Source organism: Chiloscyllium plagiosum, unplaced genomic scaffold (genome assembly GCF_037043375.1).
Source record: "Chiloscyllium plagiosum isolate Xiang-an unplaced genomic scaffold, Cpla_swu_hap1 HiC_scaffold_27, whole genome shotgun sequence".
Taxonomy (NCBI): Eukaryota; Metazoa; Chordata; class Chondrichthyes; order Orectolobiformes; family Hemiscylliidae; genus Chiloscyllium; species Chiloscyllium plagiosum.
The window spans coordinates 31,563,066-31,579,904 of record NW_028270165.1 but is presented as its reverse complement, the minus strand read 5'-3'; the positions used below and the strand labels follow the sequence as shown (position 1 = coordinate 31,579,904).

The window sequence follows — 16,839 nt, the reverse complement described above, 5'->3', positions numbered from 1 at the left end:
TGGTATTTACATAAATGATCTAGATGTGAATGTGCAAGGCGCGATTCATGAGTTTGCGGATGACACAAAACTATGAGGTATCGTTGATTGCGAAGAAGGTTATCAGAGGGATCACGCTCAGATGGGGAAGTGGGCTGAGGATTGGTAAATGCGATTCATCACAGATAAATGTGAGGTGTTGCCTTTTGGAAAGTCAAACCAAGATAAGACTTATACAGTAAATGGTAAGGTCCTGAGGAGTATTGTGGAACAGCGGGAGCTAGGAGTACAAGTACATAGTTCATTGAAAGCAGCGTCACAGGTAGACAGGGTGGTGAAGAAGACATTTAGCATTCTGGCTTTCATCAGACAAGGAATCGAGTATAGGATTTGGGATGTCATGTTATAGTTGTGTAAGTCATTGGTGAGTCCACATTTGGGGTATAGTGTATAGTTTTGGTCACCCTGTCATAGGAAAGATATAGTTAAACTGGAAAGAGTGCAAAGAAAATTGACGAGGATGTTGCCAGGACTAGTAGGCCTGAGGTAGAGGGAGAACTTGGCCAGGATAGGACTTTATTCCTTGGAACATAGGAGAATGAAGGGTTACCTTACTGAGGTGTATAAAATCATGAGGGGAATAGATTGGATGAATGCAGATAGTCTAATTTTCCCCAGGGATGGGGAATTGAAAACTAGAGGACATAGGTTTAAGGTGAGAGGGGAAAGATTTAAGAAGGACCTGAGGGGCAACGTCTTCACACTGACAATGGTGCGTACATGGACTGGGCTGCCAGAGAAAGTTGAGGCAGGTACAACAGCAGCATTTTAAAAAACACAGTCAGAGGGGTACATGGATGGGAAGGGTTTAGAGGGATACAGACCAAATGTGGGTAATTGGAATTGGCTGAGTGTGCAACGTGATCAGCATGGAACAGTTTGGGCCGAAGGGCCTGTTCCCATGCTATATTACTCGATGACTCTGTGTTGTCCAATGGTTGGAAGCTAATTATACGTGTGACAATGTTTACCGGCCAGTATGCAGGTGAATAAAAACAACATGCAAGCAGTTAGCAATAATACGATAACTGGGTGCCAGAAGAGGTAGGGGACTGCTCAAGCACTGGGTGATCTTCCCTTAAGTAATTGGTCAGTGGTGCGGTCAAACACAGAACATTACAGCGCAGTGCAGGCCCTTCGGCCCTCGATGTTGTGCCGCCCTGTCATACTAATCTGAAGCCCATCCCACCTACACTATTCCGTGTACGTCCATTTGCCTGTCCAATGACGACTTAAATGCACTTAAACTTGGCAAATCTACTACCGTGCAGGCAAAGCATTCCATACCCTTACTACTCTCTGAGTAAAGAAACTACCTCTACAACTGTCTTATACCTATCTCCCCCCACTTTAAAATTGTGTCCCCTCGTGTTTGCCGTCCCCATACTTGGAAAAAGGCTCTCCCTGTCCATCCTATCTAACCCTCTGATTATCTTGTGTGTCTCTATTGAGTCACCTCTCAACCTTCTTCTCTCTAATGAGAACAGCCTCAAGGCCTTCAGCCTTTCCTCGTAAGACATTCCTTCCATACCAGGCAACATCCTAGTAAATCTCCTCTGCACCCTTTCCAAAGCTTCCACATCCTTCTTATAATGCGGTGACCAGAACTGTACACAATACCCCAAGTGTGGCTGTACCAGAGCTTTGTACAGCTGCAGCATAACCTCCTGGTTCCAGAACTCAATCCCTGTATTAGTAAAGGCCAAAACACTGTATGCCTTCTTAACAACCCTGAAAAATGTGTTGCTGGAAAAGCGCAGCAGGTCAGGCAGTATCCGAGGAGCAGGATAATCGACGTTTCGGACATAAGCCCTTATATTTAAAAAATAAGAAGGGCTTATGCCCGAAACGTCAATTCTCCTGCACCTTGGATGCTGCATGACCTGCTGCGTTTTTCCAGCAACACATTTTTCAGCTCTGATCTCCAGCATCTGCAGGCCTCACTTTCTCCTAATTGATTTTAACCTACTGTGAATCCTCTTGTAAGGATGCCTTCCTTGAAGAAGCTCTCTTCCTCCCTCTACAAAGATTTCAGTGAGTCCCTCTCTCACTGCACCCCCCAGGTCATCTCCTCGGCCCTGAAGCTCTTCAGCCACGTCCTCAAACAGACTCGCTACCACAGCCACATCTCCTTCCTCAGCACCTGTCTACGGAACCGGCTGACCCCACATGGACTCCGGACCACGTTCAGACCAACAAAATAAGAAGGGCTTATGCCCAAAACGTCGATTCTCCTGCTCCTTAGATGCTGCCTGACCTGCTGCGCTTTTCCAGCAACACATTTTTCATCTCTGATCTCCAGCATCTGCAGTCCTCACTTTCTCCTTCTTAACAACCCTGTCAATCTGGGTGGCAACTTTCAGGGATCTGTGTACATGGACACCGAGATCTCTCTGCTCATCTGCACTCCCAAGAATCCTACCATTAGCCCAGAACTTTGCATTCCGATTACTCCGGCCAAAGTGTATCACCTCACACTTGTCCACATTAAACTCCATTTGCCACCTCTCAGCCCAGCTCTGCATCCTATCTGTGTCTCTCTGCAACCTACTACATCCTTCGTCCCTATCCACAACTCCACCGACCTTAGTGTCGTCCGCAAATTTACTAACCCACCCTTCTAAGCCCTCATCCAGGTCATTTATAAAAATGACGAACAGCAGTGGACCCGACACCGACCCTTGGGGTACGCTGCTAGTAACTGGACACCAAGGTGAACAACATGTTCCACCAACTACAACCCTCTGTTTTCTTTCAGCAAGCCAATTACTGATCCAAACTGCTATGTCTCCCACAATCCCATTCCTCCGCATTTTGTATAATAACCTACTGTGGGGAACCTTATCAAACGCCTTGCTGAAATCCATATACACCACATCAACTGGTTTACTCTCATCTACCTTTTTGGTCACTTTGTCAAAAAAACTCAATAAGATTCGTTAGGCACGACCTACCCTTCACAAAACCGTGCTGACTGTCCCTGATCAGATTATTCTTTTCCAGATGGTTATAAATCCTATCTCTTATAACCTTTTCCAACAACTGAAGTGAGACTCACTGGTCTGTAATTACCAGGGTTGTCTCTACTATCCTTTTTGAACAGGGGAACCACATTTGCTATCCTCCAGTCCTCAGGCACTATTCCTGTAGACAATGATGAATTGAAGATCAATGCCAAAGGCTCAGCAATCTCTTCCCTTGCCTCCCGGAGGATCCTAGGATAGATCCCATCTGGCCCAGGGGACTTGTCTATTTTCACACTCTGCAGTATTTCTAATACCTCTTCCTTGTGAACCTCAATCTCTTCTAGTCTACATGCAAGTATCTCTGTATCTTCCTCGCCAACATTTTCATTTTCTACAGTGAACACTGTCAAAAAATATTTATTTAGTGCTTCCCCTATCTCCTCTGACTCCACACACAACTTCCCACTATTATCCTTGATTGGTCCTAATTTAACTCTAGTCATTCTTTTATTCCCGACATACCGGTGGAAAGCCTTAGGGTTAACCCTGATCCTATCCGCCAACAACTTCTTATGTCTCCTCCTGGCTCTTCTGAGCTCTCTTTTTAGGTCTTTCCTGACTTCCTTGTAACCCTCAAGTGCCCTAACTGAGTTTTCACATTTTGTCCTAACATAAGCCTTCTTCTTCTTCTTGACCAGGGATTCCACTTCCTTAGTAAACCACAGCTCACGCGTTCTATATCTTCCTCCCTGCCTTTCAGGAACATACTTATCTAAGACACACAGGAGCTTTTCCTTGAATAAGCTCCACATTTTTAGTGTGCTCATCCCCTGCAGTTTCCTTCCCCATTCTACGCTTCCTAAATATTTCCTAATTGCATCGTAATTTCCCTTCCCCGAGCTGTAACTCTTGCTCGGTGGAGTACACCTATCCCTTTCCATCACTAAAGTAAATCTGACAGAATTGTGATCGCTGTCACCAAAGTGCTCACCTACTTCCAAGTCTAACACCTGGCCAGGCTTATTACCCAGTACTAAATCTAAAGTGGCTTCGCACCTTGTAGGCCTGTTTACATACTGTGTCAGGAAGTCCTCCTGCACACACTGGACAAAAACTGACCCATCTATAGTACTCGTACTGTAGTGTTCCCTGTCAATATTTGGAAAGTTGAAGTCCCCCATGACAACTACCCTAGCTCTCTCACTCCTATCGAGAATCATCTTTGCTCTCCTTTCCTCTACATCTCTGGGACTATTCAGAGGCCTATAGAAAACTCCCAGTACGGTGACTTCTCCTTTCCTGTTTCCAACCTCAGCCCATACTACCTCAGTTGACGAGTCCCCAAACTTCCTTTCTGCAACTGTAATACTGTCCTTGACCAACAATGCCACACCTCCCCCTCTTTTACCATCTTCTCTGTTCTTACGGAAACATCTGAATCCCGGAACCTGCAACAGCCATTCGTGTCCCTGCTCTATCCATGTCTCCGTAATAGCCACAACATGGAAGACCCAGGTACCAACCCACGCTGTCAGTTCACCCACTTTATTTCGGATGCTCCTCGCAAATATAAACTGTTCTACTTACCCTTTCCAGAAGTCTTTTGCTCGCTCCTCCCTCGCTGGTCTGAAGATAAGAAGTTTAAATATACTTACCGGCCTTCCCGACAATCACCTCGCACCAACGTCACCTCCTCCCGGCTTCCGCCTCTCGCTGCTCCGAAGTGCAATATCATTCTAACAAATCACAAATATCTTCTGCATTAAGATCTGAGAGTGTGATGCCCCAGACAGGGCTATCAGCAAACTTCCAAACCACGTTGGGCAGAGACCAATTTGCTAAATCTCTATGCGCTGATCGTCTGGGCCATGCAGCAGGTAATTTAATAGCTTCCCTCATGAGTTGCCCAACTTTAGCAAGTTTATTTTGTAAAGTCGCAACATCCGTTGAACTTAATGCACCCATCTCTGTCCCTGCTCTATCTCAAATGGAATAGAGTACATCGCTTCTGCTGCTTGGCTATCACGTTAACGGGGCGTGTCAAGGGGGGGGGGCAATGGAAGGGTCGTTTTTACTGCCATTAGTAATTTCCGTCATGTTCTAAACTACATTTGTTTCAATGTTAGCCACTGGTGAAGTTCCAGAAGTCTGGAGGGTGGCTAATGTTGTTCCATTGTTTAAGAAAGGTAGCAAAGACAAGCCAGGGAACTCCAGGCCACTCAGCCTGACATCAGTGGAGAGGATACTGAGGGACAGGATCAACTAACATTTGGATAGTCTGCTTGGAGATAGTCAGCATGGATTTGTGCGCGGCGGGAAGTCATGTCTGACAAATCTTCCAGAGTTTTTTGAAGAGGTAACCAAGGAGATAGATGAGGGTAGGGCAGTAGTTTGAACACTGGGATGCATGTATCATTCTACCACTGAAGATGAGGTATCTGTACGTCCCTTCCATTCATCCCACCATAATCATATACCCCAGAATCCATGTCTCTTTATCTCTGTAACATAGAGTACAGCATGGAAACAGACCTTTCAGTCCAACCCGTCCATGCCGACCAGATATCCCAACCTAATCTAGTCCCACCTGCCAGCCCACCCCAGCCCATATCCCTCCAAACCCTTCCCATTCATATACCCATCCAAATGCCTCTTAAATGTTACAATTGTACCAGCCACCACCACTTCCTCTGGCAGCTCATTCCATAAGAGAAAATGAGGTCTGCAGATGCTGGAGATCAGAGATGGAAATGTGTTGCTGGAGAAGCGCAGCAGGTCAGGCAGCATCTAGGGAACAGGAGAATCGACGTTTCGGGCATTAGCCCTTCTTCAGGAATGAGGAAAGTTTGTCCAGAAGGCTAAGATAAAAGATAGGGAGGAGGGACTTGGGGGAGGGGCGTCGGAAATGTGATAGGTGGAAAAAGGTCAAGGTGAGGGTGATAGGACAGATTGGGGTGGGGGCGGAGAGGTCGGGAAGAAGATTGCAGGTTAGGGAGGCGGTGCTGAATTTGATGGATTTGACTGAGACAGGCTGGGGGGAGGGGAAATGAGGAAACTAGTGAAATCCGAGTTCATCCCTTGTGGTTGGAGGGTTCCTAGCCGGAAGATGAGGCGTTCTTCCTCCAACCGTCGTTTCGCTGTGGTCTGACGATGGACTGAAACCTTTGTAGAGGGAGTTGGACGGTTGGAGGAAGAACGCCTCATCTTCCGGCTAGGAACCCTCCAACCACAAGGGATGAACTCGGATTTCACCAGTTTCCTCATTTCCCCTCCCCCCAGCCTGTCTCAGTCAAATCCATCAAATTCAGCACCGCCTCCCTAACCTGTAATCTTCTTCCCGACCTCTCCGCCCCCACCCCAATCTGTCCTATCACCCTCACCTTGACCTTTTTCCACCTATCACATTTCCGACGCCCCTCCCCCAAGTCCCTCCTCCCTATCTTTTATCTTAGCCTGCTGGACAAACTTTCCTCATTCCTGAAGAAGGGCTAATGCCCGAAACGTCGATTCTCCTGTTCCCTAGATGCTGCCTGACCTGCTGCGCTTCTCCAGCAACACATTTCCAGCTCATTCCATACCCGTACCACCCTCTGTGTGAAAAAGTTGCCCACTAGGTCTCTTTTATATCTTTCCCCTCTCACCTAAACCTATGCCCTCTAGTCCTGGACTCCCCAACACCAGGGAAAAGACTTTGCCTATTTACCCTATCCACGCCCCTCATAATTTTGTAAACCTCTAAAAGGTCACCCCTCAGCCTCCAGGGAAAACAGCACAGCCTGTTCAGCCTCTCCCTATAGCTCAAATTCTCCAACCCAGGCAACATGCTTGTAATTAGTTTCTGAACCCTTTCAAGTTTAACAACATCTTTCCGATAGGAAGGAGACATAACAGCCAAGCACTATTTCAAAGCCCTATCTTACACCAGTTTTCATGTCAGCTACTTTAGGCACTGCCTTCTGATAGTCTTATCTCAGGTCAATGGTGAGGTGCAGTTATTGTCATCTAGTTTTCACAGATAATTGAGGGGGTCGGTGGGGGGAGAAATGCGATTCCACATCATACAGTAACAGGGGCATATTTCGTTCCTGTTCCCTGGAGTTATTGGGAACATAAGTTGTTACATGTGCAAGTGAGGTTCAGCAAAGTTCACATTTCACCTGGTAAACTATTCCAACTATTTTGCGTACAGTTGCTATTATGATGGCTCCATCCTCTAGACTGTATCCTGTGGTGAGATTGTGTAGGTGATGGTAGATCTCGTGTCATTCAAGGCAGGAGAAAACACAGGCACTGCAGCAGTTACCACGTCATCAGTTTGCTGCAACAGAAGGGATTTTTGTTGTTAGTTTAATTTCTGATTCACCATACCATATTCATGCTTACCCCCATTACAGACAAACAACTCTGTCGCCCACTCACGGTCACTTCATATTGCAGTGAGCCAACTGGGAGAAAGTGAGCACTGCAGACACTGGAGATCAGAGTCGAAGAGTGTGGTGCTGGAAAAGCACAGCCGGTCAGGCAGCATCCGAGGAGCAGGAGAGTCGATGTTTTGAGCATAAACTCTTCATCAGGAATGAGCTTGTGGGCCAAGGGGGCTGAGAGATAAATGGGAGAGGGTTGGGGTTGGGGCTGGGGGGGGGAAAGGTAGCTGGGAATGACTCTCCTGCTCCTTGGATGCTGCCTGACCGGCTGGGCTTTTCCAGCCCCACACTATTCGACTGCAGAAAGCCAACCAAAGCGAAGAGGGAATTTATTCCCATCACCTCGCAATAGGCGCGGGTCTCACCTCCTCGTTATAATTCTCTTTCTTTTTAAAAGATTTCAAATCTTTACTTGCATATTGAAACAAAAACCAAAATTAGTTACTGTGCATGCCGAAAGACTAAACAAAATGGCAACCTGTACAGACGATTTGACTGAACTGAGCTTAGGTCCTTGACATCTTCACTCTGTTTATACGAGGGGGCAAAACTACAAATTGAGGGGTGGTAGATTTAAGACAGATGTCAGAGGCAGGTTCTTTACGCAGAGAGTGGTAAGGGCGTGGAATGCCCTACCTGCTAATGTAGTCAACTCAGCCACATTAGGGAGATTTAAACAATCCTTAGATAAGCGCATGGATGATTTGGGGATAGTGTAGGGGGACAAGCTGAGAATAGCTCACAGGTCGGCGCAACATCGAGGGCCGAAGGGCCTGTTCTGCGCTGTATTGTTCTATGTTATTAAGATTTCCTGTGGTCTTTTCCAGGTTCCTCTGGAGACATCCAGGCTCTTTAGTGCCACCAGACCGTACTAAGCCAGCCCAGATGGTCAGTAGTGTTCTAAATTTCCCCCCGCACCTCCTTTCCGAAAAGGAAGTGCAAGTGGGAGAAAGGAGAACTGGGGTAGAAAGGGTGGGTGGGGAAAGAAAGGACACTGATGGGGGGATAGGAGCCAACCAGTTCACTCAGTATCGAAAGTTTCCTTTTCTTTAGGAAATACGTAGCGAGAAGGCAATGGTTGTGCAAAAATCAGAAAAAGCAATCACTTACATGGTGCCGCTGCTGCTTTTCCTTTCTCCTTCAATTGTTGTTGCTTCCCCCAAGTTGACCTGCACGTCAGGCTTTCGAATCCAGCAATCTCCTGCTACAGTTCTCGCCCAGGCTCCTTGGGGTTTGCTCATCATCGTCCCAGCTATCGTGGGTCCAACACTTCCCAAAGAAACTCCAGCGACGCTCACCCGAGACCGGCTTTCCTGACCAGCCCGGGTTTTAACAACCCCAATCAGTCATAGAGATGTACAGCACGGAAACAGACCCTTCGGTCCAACCCGTCCGTGCCGACCAGATATCCCAACCCAATCTAGTCCCACCTGTCAGCACCCGGCCCATATCCCTCCAAACCCTTCCTATTCATATACCCATCCAAATGCCTCCTAAATGCTGCAATTGTACCAGCCTTCACCACATCCTCTGGCAGCTCATTCCATACACATACCACTCTGTGTGTGAAAAAGTTGCCCCTTAGGTCTCTTTTATATCTTTCCCCTCTCACCCTAAATCTATGCCCTCTAGTTCTGGACTCCCCAACACCAGGGAAAAGACTTTGTCTATTTATCCTATCCATGCCCCTCATAATTTTGTAAACCTCTATAAGGTCACCCCTCAGCCTCCGACACTCCAGGGAAAACAGCCCCAGCATGTTCAGCCTCTCCCTATAGCTCATATCCGCCAACCCTGGCAACATCCTTGTAAATCTTTTCTGAACCCTTTCAAGTTTCACAACATCTTTCCGATAGGAAGGAGACCAGAATCGCACACAGTATTCCAACAGTGGCCTAACCAATGTCCTGTACAGCCGCAACATGACCTCCCAACCCCTGTACTCAATATTCTGACCGATAAAGGAAAGCATACCAAACGCCTTCTTCACTATCAACGAACATAGAACATGACACCACCCAACCCAACACGGTGACTCTTTCACAGCTTTCAGCACTTTCCTCGCCAAGCTGTCATGGAGCTGCTCAGTGGGCTTTGGTGGATGTCGCATCAGCATCAGATTCAAATCCACTGAATCCAGCCACGCAGCTCAGAGAACATAGAACATGACAGCACAGTACAGGCCCTTCAGCCCTCGATGTTGCGCCGACCTGTGGAACCAATCTGAAGCCCATCTACCCGACACTATTCCATTCTCATCCATATGCCTTTCCAATGACCATTCAAATGCCCTTAAAGTTGGCAAGAGTCTCGATTAGAGTGATGCTGGAAAAGCACAGCTGATCAGTAGTGTTCTAAATTCCCCCCACACCTCCTTTCCGAAAAGGAAGGGCAAGTGGGAGAAAGGAGAATTGGGGTAGAAAGGGTGGGTGGGGAAAGAAAGGAGACTGATGGGGGGGATAGGAGCCAACCAGTTCACTCAGTATCTAAAGAGTTCCCAACCTCCTCTCTGACCTATCGCCTCCATCCCCACCCCCATTCACCTATTGTACTCTTTGCTACCTTCCCCCACCCTCCTCTCTGACCTATCACCTCCATCCCCATCCACCTAGTGTACTCTTTGCTACCTTCCCCCACCCTCCCCTCTGACCTATCACCTCCATCCCCACCCCCATCCACCTAGTGTACTCTTTGCTAACTTTCCCCACCCTCCCCTCTGACCTATCACCTCCATCCCCACCCACATTCACCTATTGTACTCTTTGCTACCTTCCCCCACCCTCCTCTCTGACCTATCACCTCCATCCCCACCCCCATTCACCTATTGTACTCTTTGCTAACTTTTCCCACCCTCCCCTCTGACCGATCACCTCCATCCCCACCCTCATTCAACTATTGTACTCTTTGCTAACCTTCCCCCACCCTCCCCTCTGACCTATCACCTCCATCCCCACCCCCATCCACCTATTGTACTCTTAGCTACCTTCTCCCCAGCCCCACCCCCCCCTCTCATTTATCTCTCCACTCTGCCGGCACTCTGCCTCTATTCCTGATGAATGGCTTTTGCCCGAAACGTCGATTTTTCCTGCTCCTGGGATGCTGCCTCACCTGCTGTGCTTTTCCAGCACCATTCTAATCTAGACTCTGGTTTCCAGCATCTACATTCCTTGCTTTTACCTTAAAGTTAGTGAACCTACTCCTGTTGTAGGCAGTGCATTCCATGCCCGTACTACTCTCTGAGTAAAGAAACTACCTCTGACATCTGTCCAATATCTATCATCCCTCAATTTAAAGCTATGTCCCCTCGTGCTAGCTTACCACCTCTCTCTCTTTCTATCTTTAACCTGACACCTAATATCCACGGCCAACCCTTTGTCTTGTCTGTCAGGCTAATGTACCGCCTTGCGCGAGGAGAAGGAACTTGGGCCAATAATCCAGACTATTAGTTTGTGGTTTTAAGAATTTGTATCATCACCGTTCCTAGAATTTTGTCTGGGGCCTTTTGTTTGGAATGAATAGTAATTCCTGCTTTACATAAAACAAACGGTGTCTTCGGAATATCTGAGGCTCGGGAGCAGTAAATTGAGGCACGGGTCAATTGGGAGGATTATCGCAATAACATCACAAATGTTCAGAGAACCCACAGTTCTCCATTTTGTATCTGACCGTGTGGGTAATTCAGCTTCCGTGACTCTTGGGATGAATTTCTGCTGTGCGTCCCGAATTACCCCAATCATCCTGCCATTACCGCTGCACCCTAGAACTGAGAATCTCTACAGTGTGGAAACAGGCCCTTCAGTCAAACAAGTCCATACCGACCCTCCAAAGAGTAACCCACCTGGACCCGTTTCCCTCTGACTAATGCACTTAACACTATGGGCAAACCAGCACGGCCAATTCACCTGACCAGCACATCTTTGGACTGTGGGAGGAAACCGGAGCACCCGGAGGAAACCCACGCAGACACGGGGAGAATGTACAAACTCCACTTAGACAGTCGCCCCGTGGCTGGAATCGAATCTAGTGCTTTTTGTTAGGAATAAATAGTAATTCCTGCTTTACATAAAACAAATGGTGTCAGATGTCTTCATAATACCTGTAGCTCAGGGGCGGTAAATTGAGGCATAGGTCAATTGGGAGGATTATGGCAATAACATCACAAACTTTTCATCACATTACGGACCCATATCTGACCGTGTGGGTAATTCAGCTTCCATGACTCTTGGGATGAATTTCTGCTATGCGTCCTGAGTTACCCCAGATCATCCTGCCATTACCACTCCACCCTAGAACTGAGAATCTCTACAGTGTGGAAACAGGCCCTTCAGCTAAACAAGTCAACACCCATCCTCCGAAGAGTAACCCACCAAGACCCATTCCCCTGCTCTGTTATCCTATATTTCCCCCTGACGAACCTACACATCCCTGAGGACTATGGGCAATTTAGCACGGACATTTCATCCTAACCTGCACAGCTTTGGACTGTGGGAGGAAACCGGAGCACCCGGAGGAAACCCACACAGACACGTGGAGAATGTGCAAACGCCACACAGACAGTCGCCCCGAGGCTGGAATCGAACCTGGGTCCTTGGCACTGGGAGGCAGCAGTGCTAACCACTGTGCCACCGTACCTCCCTCTTCTCCACTCAGCTCCCATTCCTATCAACTCTGGCCAGCTCCTCCCTCGGATCTTTATTGTGACCTCTCCTCAATTTTCACACTCTTACATCTGATTCAAATTTCTCCCTCTCAAACTGTGGGATGAACTCTATCATAGCATGGTTACAGCCCGCCCCCCGAGGGGTTGGTTCACAATCAATCAGCTACCTAATCAGGACTGCTTCACTACCCATCACCAAATCCAGAATTGCCTGCTCCTTCATGGGCCCGAGCACTAGCTACTCCAAAAAACATCCCATAGTCCACAGAGACCTTTTCTTGGTGTTATTGCAATAATCTTCCCAATTGACCTGTGCCTCAATTTACCATCCCCGAGCTACAGGTATCACAAAGACATCTGACACCGTTTGGTTTATGTAGGACAGGAATTACTATTCATAGAACATAGAAGAATACAGCGCAGTACAGGCCCTTTGGCCCTCGATGTTGCGCCGATCCAAGCCCACCTAACCTACACTAGCCCACTATCCTCCAAATGCCTATCCAATGCCCGTTTAAATGCCCATAATGAGGGAGAGTCCACCACTGCTACTGGCAGGGCATTCCATGAACTCACGACTCGCTGAGTAAAGAATCTACCCCTAACATTTGTCCTATACCTACCACCCCTTAATTTAAAGCTATGCCCCCTCGTAATAGCTGACTCCATACGTGGAAAAAGGTTCTCATTCCTAACAAAAGACACAGACAAAAAGCAACCAGATTTCCCCATTTTTATCTATGCTCCCTCTGTTCCGTGATCAGTCAAAAAGCACACACAAACAGTCTGGTTCTTTAGGACTTCACTCTTTATTTCTTCATATGGCCAGGCATAGATCGTCCAGAAACACACTGGTTGTGTACATACATATTCCTCGGAGGAGCTGCACACATGGCTTCAAACAAAGACATCTTTATATTTTTCTTAAAGCAAGGTACAGGCCATGATCGTGTAGTACATTCAGTCAATTACCAATCAATTTACAATATCGCTTTATTTGACCGTTACTTGGTCCAGTGATATTTCCTGGGAACCAACTTTGTTTTGCAACACGCAGGCCACCCTTATCTCACTAACCGAGCCATTGCACCTGCATTTGAAGGTCAGTTAGGCTGGCCAGTAATGTCTGACCTCATCTAGTTATTTCTACGCTGTAAAGGGAGCATTGCCTGCTAATCTCTATCGAAGCAGACATGGTTAGTTAATTGTGCAGCTAGAGCAGAATTAGAAGCCATTTTTATGCATCTTTTAGCAGAATTGTTAATTTGCAGCCTGGAAGTCATTCTGGGCTTCAATCGATCATTTTAAAAAGACCTTACAAACAACGAGCCAAGACACAAGCAAAAAGCATCTCCGGCCCTCTGCACCACATTCCGACACTGCCCACAAATTTCCCCGAACTGTGTACTCACTCAGGTTCTCTCTCTCTCACTCCGGATGTGATCTCCCCTTCCTGACAGTGCGCAGTTTACCGTGAGTTCTCCGGTGGGAATGCAAGTGAGGTAACTGAGCGAAACTCTTCTTGCACTCCGGGCAGGAGAACGGTTTGTCTCCAGTGTGGGTTCGCTGGTGTACACGTAACTTGGATGACTGAGTGAATCCCTTCCCGCAGTCAGAGCAGGTGAATGGCTTTTCTCCAGTGTGAGTTCTCTGGTGGGAACGCAAGTTCCCTAATTGACTGAATCCCTTCCCGCATTCAGGGCAGGGGAACGGTTTCTCTCCGGTGTGAGTTCTGTGGTGGGATTCTAATTTCACTAACTGAGTGAATCCCCTCCCGCATTCAGGACAGGTGAATGGTTTCTCCCCAGTGTGAGTCCTCTGATGCTGATGCAAGTTGGATAAGTGAGTGAATCCCTTTCCACATTCAGGACAGGTGAATGGTTTTTCTCCCGTGTGAGTTCTTTGGTGTTGACGCAAGTTGCATAACTGAGCAAATCCCTTTCCACATTCAGGGCAGGTGAATGGTTTTTCTCCAGCGTGAGTTCTTTGGTGTTGATGCAAGTTGGAACACCGAACAAATCCCTTTCCACATTCAGGGCAGGTGAATGGTTTTTCTCCCGTGTGAGTTCGTTGGTGTACACGTAAGGTAGATGACTGAGCGAATCCCTTCCCACAGTCAGAGCAGGTGAATGGCTTTTCCCCAGTGTGAGTTCTCTGGTGTTGTTGTAAGTTGGATAATGTAACGAATCGCTTCCCGCATTCAGGACAGGGGAACAGTTTTTCTCCAGTGTGAGTTCTCTGGTGTGAATGTAAGTTCGCTAACTGAGTAAAACTCTTCATGCACTCAGGACAGGTGAAAGGCTTCTCCCCAGTGTGGGTTCGCTGGTGCCTCAGTAAAGTGGAAGAATAAGTGAATCCCCTCCCGCAGTCAGAGCAGGTGAACGGTTTCTCTCCACTCGGAGTTCCCTGGTGCTCACGTAACTTGGAAGAATGAGCAAATCCCTTCCCAAACTCAGAGCGGGCCAATGGTTTTTCTCCCGTGTGGGTTCTCTGGTGTTGACGTAAGTCGAATAATTGAGTGAATCTCTTCCCACACTCCGGACAGAGAAGCGGATTTTCCCCAGTGTGAGTTCGCCGGTGTTGATGTAATTGGGATAACTGAGCGAATCCCTTCCCGCAGTTGGAGCACGTGAATGGTTTCTCTCCAGTGTGAGTTCTCTGGTGCCTAAGTAAACTGGATAAATAAGTGAACCCCTTCCCACAGTCAGAGCAGGCGATCCGTATTTCTCTGTTGTGTGTTCCCTGGTGTTGCTGTAAGGTGGATAACCGAATAAATCTCTTCCCACACTCAGGACAGGGGAACGGTTTCTCTCCGGTGTGAGTTCTCTGGTGTGCTTCTAAGTTCGCGAACTGAGTGAATCCCTTCCCGCAGTCAGGACAGTTGAATGGTTTTTCACCAGCGTGAATTCTCTGATGTTGGTGCAAGTCTGTTAACTGAGTGAATCCCTTTCCACATTCAGAGCAGGCAAACGGCTTCTCTCCAGTGTGAGTTCTCTGATGCCGACGTAACGTGGAAGAATAAGTGAATCCTTTCCCACAATCAGAGCACGTGAACCGTATTTCTCTATGGTATGCTTCGTGGTGTTGCTGTAAGTTGGATACGCGAGTGAATTTCTTCCCACACTCAGGACAGGGGAACGGTTTCTCTCCAGTGTGAGTTCTATGGTGGGATTCTAAGTTTGCTAACTGAGTGAATCCCTTCCCGCATTCAGGACAAGTGAATAGTTTTTCTCCTGTGTGAATTCTCTGGTGTTGATGTAAGTTGCATACGCGAGTGAATCTCTTCCCACACTCAGGACAGGGAAACGGTTTCTCTCCGGTGTGAGTTCTATGGTGTGATTCTAAGTTCGTTAACTGACTGAATCCCTTCCCACACTCAGGACAGGTGAATGGTTTTTCTCCTGTGTGAATTCTCTGATGTTGATGTAAGTTGGAGAGGCGAGCGAATCCCTTCCCACACTCAGGACAGGGGAACGGTTTCTCTCCGGTGTGAGTTCTAAGGTGTGATTCTAAGTTTGTTAACTGAGTGAATCCCTTCCCACACTCAGGACAGGCGAATGGTTTTTCTCCTGTGTGAATTCGTTGGTGAACACGTAAGGTGGATGATCGACTGAATCCCTTCCCGCAGTCACAGCAGGTGAACATTTTTTTTCAGTGAGAGTTCTCTGGTGCTCATACAATTTGGAAGACTAAGCAAATTTGTTCCCACGCTCAGAGCAGGTGAATGGTTTTTCTCCAGTGTGAGTTCCCTGATGTTGATGTCAGTTGGATAACTGACGATCTCTTCCTGCAATCAGGACACGGGAAGAGTATTTGTCGAGTGTGAACTCTCTGGTGTGAACCTAAGTGGGATGAGTGAGTGAAACCCTTTCTGCAGTTTCTCCCCAGTGAGGGTTTGCTGGTGTGATTCAGATGACTGAGCAAACACCTTCCCACACTCAGAGCAGGTGAATGGTTTCTCCCCAGTGTGAACTTTCACAAAAATCGCAAAAATTAATGAGCCTTTTACCATACGTGGTGCAGATGAACCACTTCTCCCCGGTGTGATGTCTCTGGTGTACCTTGAAACTGCATGAACAAGCAAATCATTTCTCACACGTGGAGCAAATAATTGGTTTCTCTCCAGTCTGATTGTGCCGATGAGCTTCCAGCCTGGATGGAAATCTTCATTCCTTACCGCACTCCACACGTTTACATGGTGCCAGTGTTTTTGTAAGGGAGGATTAGTTTGAAATCTTCCCCCTCAGGACAAAACAGACGAAGATTTCTCTGTCCACAGTCAGAGGGCAGTGATTTTCAGCTCCTGATGAATGGAGTGACTCTGTCAGATCTTGACCTGATTTTCCTTTTGGGTTTCCTTGATGTGACCCTCCTCTTCTAGTCCCTGTGACCAAACAGTTCACTGTCAGTGAGGCAGAGAAATCATTAAACAGACAATTCCAGTTTCTGTGGTGTATTTTCCTCTCTTGTTCCCTCCAAATAATAATTCCCCGTCCCCCACACTCTCTCTTCCTCTCTCCCACCCTCATTCCTGGGTGAAATCCCAATAAAATATTGGATAATTATCTCCAACCCATTCTGACTAATGGTTACAGCTGGAGACAAGACCCTGACCCCACTTTGAGGCAACTGCTAAAATGGGCGCCGCGCATGTGCACAGCCGTTCGGGGAGCAAACACGTGCTGCGCATGTCCGCCGGGGCCCGGGTTGGGTGTGGATTGGGGGTGGAGAGAAGCGCGGGTTGTTTGAC

General features: G+C 47.6%; 1 protein-coding gene across 1 annotated transcript in view; it reads right to left on the bottom strand.

The window, feature by feature from the left end:
• Positions 1 to 12,884: 12,884 nt before the first annotated feature.
• The window catches only part of LOC148143526 (uncharacterized), a 59,383-nt gene continuing 55,428 nt past the window's right edge, over positions 12,885 to 16,839 (bottom strand). The window contains exon 2 of the mRNA XM_087974262.1: positions 12,885 to 16,419. Within this exon, the coding sequence (XP_087830388.1) occupies positions 13,518 to 15,734 (2,217 nt within the window). The 5' untranslated portion in view covers positions 15,735 to 16,419 and the 3' untranslated portion in view covers positions 12,885 to 13,517. The remainder of the gene's footprint in view (positions 16,420 to 16,839) is intronic.